Raw genomic sequence first — 1,385 nt, 5'->3', positions numbered from 1 at the left:
CTACCTTGAGTCCTTGCTCTTCTCCAGGACTCTAACAACAGCGCTTTTCACCTCTTGGTTTCTGAGACTGTAAATGAGAGGGTTCAGCATGGGGATCACAATCGTGTAAAACACAGAAGCCACCTGATCCCTTCCCAAGGAGTAGGATGTCTTAGGTTTTAAATGGGTAAAGATCATAGTGCCATAAAAAACGGTGACTCCCAGGAGATGGGAGGCACAGGTGGAGAAGGCTTTTTTCTTTCCAACAGTGGAATTAATTTTCAGGATAGTGGACAGAATGGACACATAGGATCCAGATATGGTGAGAAGGGACAGCACTAGGGTGGAGCCAGCAAAAATGAATATTGTGATTTCAAGGTCATATATACCACTGCAAGACAAGGCTAAAACTGGGGATGTGTCACAGAAAAAGTGATGGATGACATTAGAGTTGCAGAAGTGCAGTCTGCTCATACAAACTGCATTGACAGAGGAGTCTATAAACCCAAACATATAGGATCCAGTTACTAGGGCACGGCACAGTCCTGTGTACATAATGACTGGATAGTGCAGGGGGCTACAGATAGCTACATAGCGATCAAAGGCCATGGATGAGAGAAGAAAACACTCAGTACCACCACAGAATACAAAAAAGAACATCTGGGTGAAGCAGCCCAGGAAGGAGATGCTCTTGGTGGAAGTCAGTAAGTTCTCTATGGTTTTAGGGGTGACGACACTTGAGTAGCTGAGGTCGAGAAATGACAGGTGAGTGAGAAAAAAGTACATGGGGGTGTGAAGCTGGGGATCCAGGCGAATGATCAGTATCATCCCCGTGTTCCACAGCACTGTGATCAGGTAAATCAAGAGAAAGAGCAGTGAGAGGACCAGCTGTGTCTCTGCAGAGTCCGTCAGCCCCATGAGAATGAAGCCAGGAACACTTGTGGAGTTCCATTTACCCATGTTGATTTAACATATTCAATCCTCGTGAAGACAATGTGCTCCTGTCACTAGTACATATCTGTCTAATCTATAACACAGCAAGGGTACAGAAAGTAACATCTGAAATGTGAGCAATTCCATGTTCACAGTGTGATTCCACCAAGATAGTTCGACTGCAAAGAAAACTTTGACCACATTAGAAAACTTTCTTCTTGGTTATGAGGATTTTTGACAAACCAAATAGATGATATTTAATAAAGTAGTTTAAAAGCAGTTTAATTGTGTTAGTAACTGTCCCTTACTTTTCAAAGCTTTTTGAAAAACTTACTACTAAATTTACTACTAGGGACTTAAGTGAGGCATATTAAGATTACATCCACAAATTATTATTGTTTATTATAGCAGAACAAATTAATTTTTGAATATCAGGGTTTGTAAAGGTTTGCTGCTTCTCCAGCATCCTACTG

At 41.7% G+C, this 1,385-nt stretch overlaps 1 protein-coding gene across 1 annotated transcript; it reads right to left on the bottom strand.

Moving 5' to 3' along the window:
* LOC106009092 (olfactory receptor 8H1-like) lies at positions 1-939 on the bottom strand. The gene has a single exon (XM_013070868.2). It carries the CDS (start codon positions 937-939, stop codon positions 1-3), a length of 939 nt encoding a protein of 312 aa, XP_012926322.2.
* Positions 940-1,385: the final 446 nt, after the last annotated feature.

The sequence above is a fragment of the Heterocephalus glaber genome, unplaced genomic scaffold, assembly GCF_053883595.1.
Source record: "Heterocephalus glaber isolate CG9 unplaced genomic scaffold, H.glaber_assembly_v1.0 deba00001673, whole genome shotgun sequence".
Classification (NCBI taxonomy): Eukaryota; Metazoa; Chordata; class Mammalia; order Rodentia; family Bathyergidae; genus Heterocephalus; species Heterocephalus glaber.
Note: the sequence above shows the minus strand (reverse complement) of the source record. Positions and strands in the feature narration are given on the sequence as shown.

Coding starts and splice junctions, on each gene's coding strand:
- LOC106009092 (XM_013070868.2), bottom strand. CDS start 939: ATGGGTAAATGGAACTCCACAAGTGTTCCTGGCTTCATTCTCATGGGG.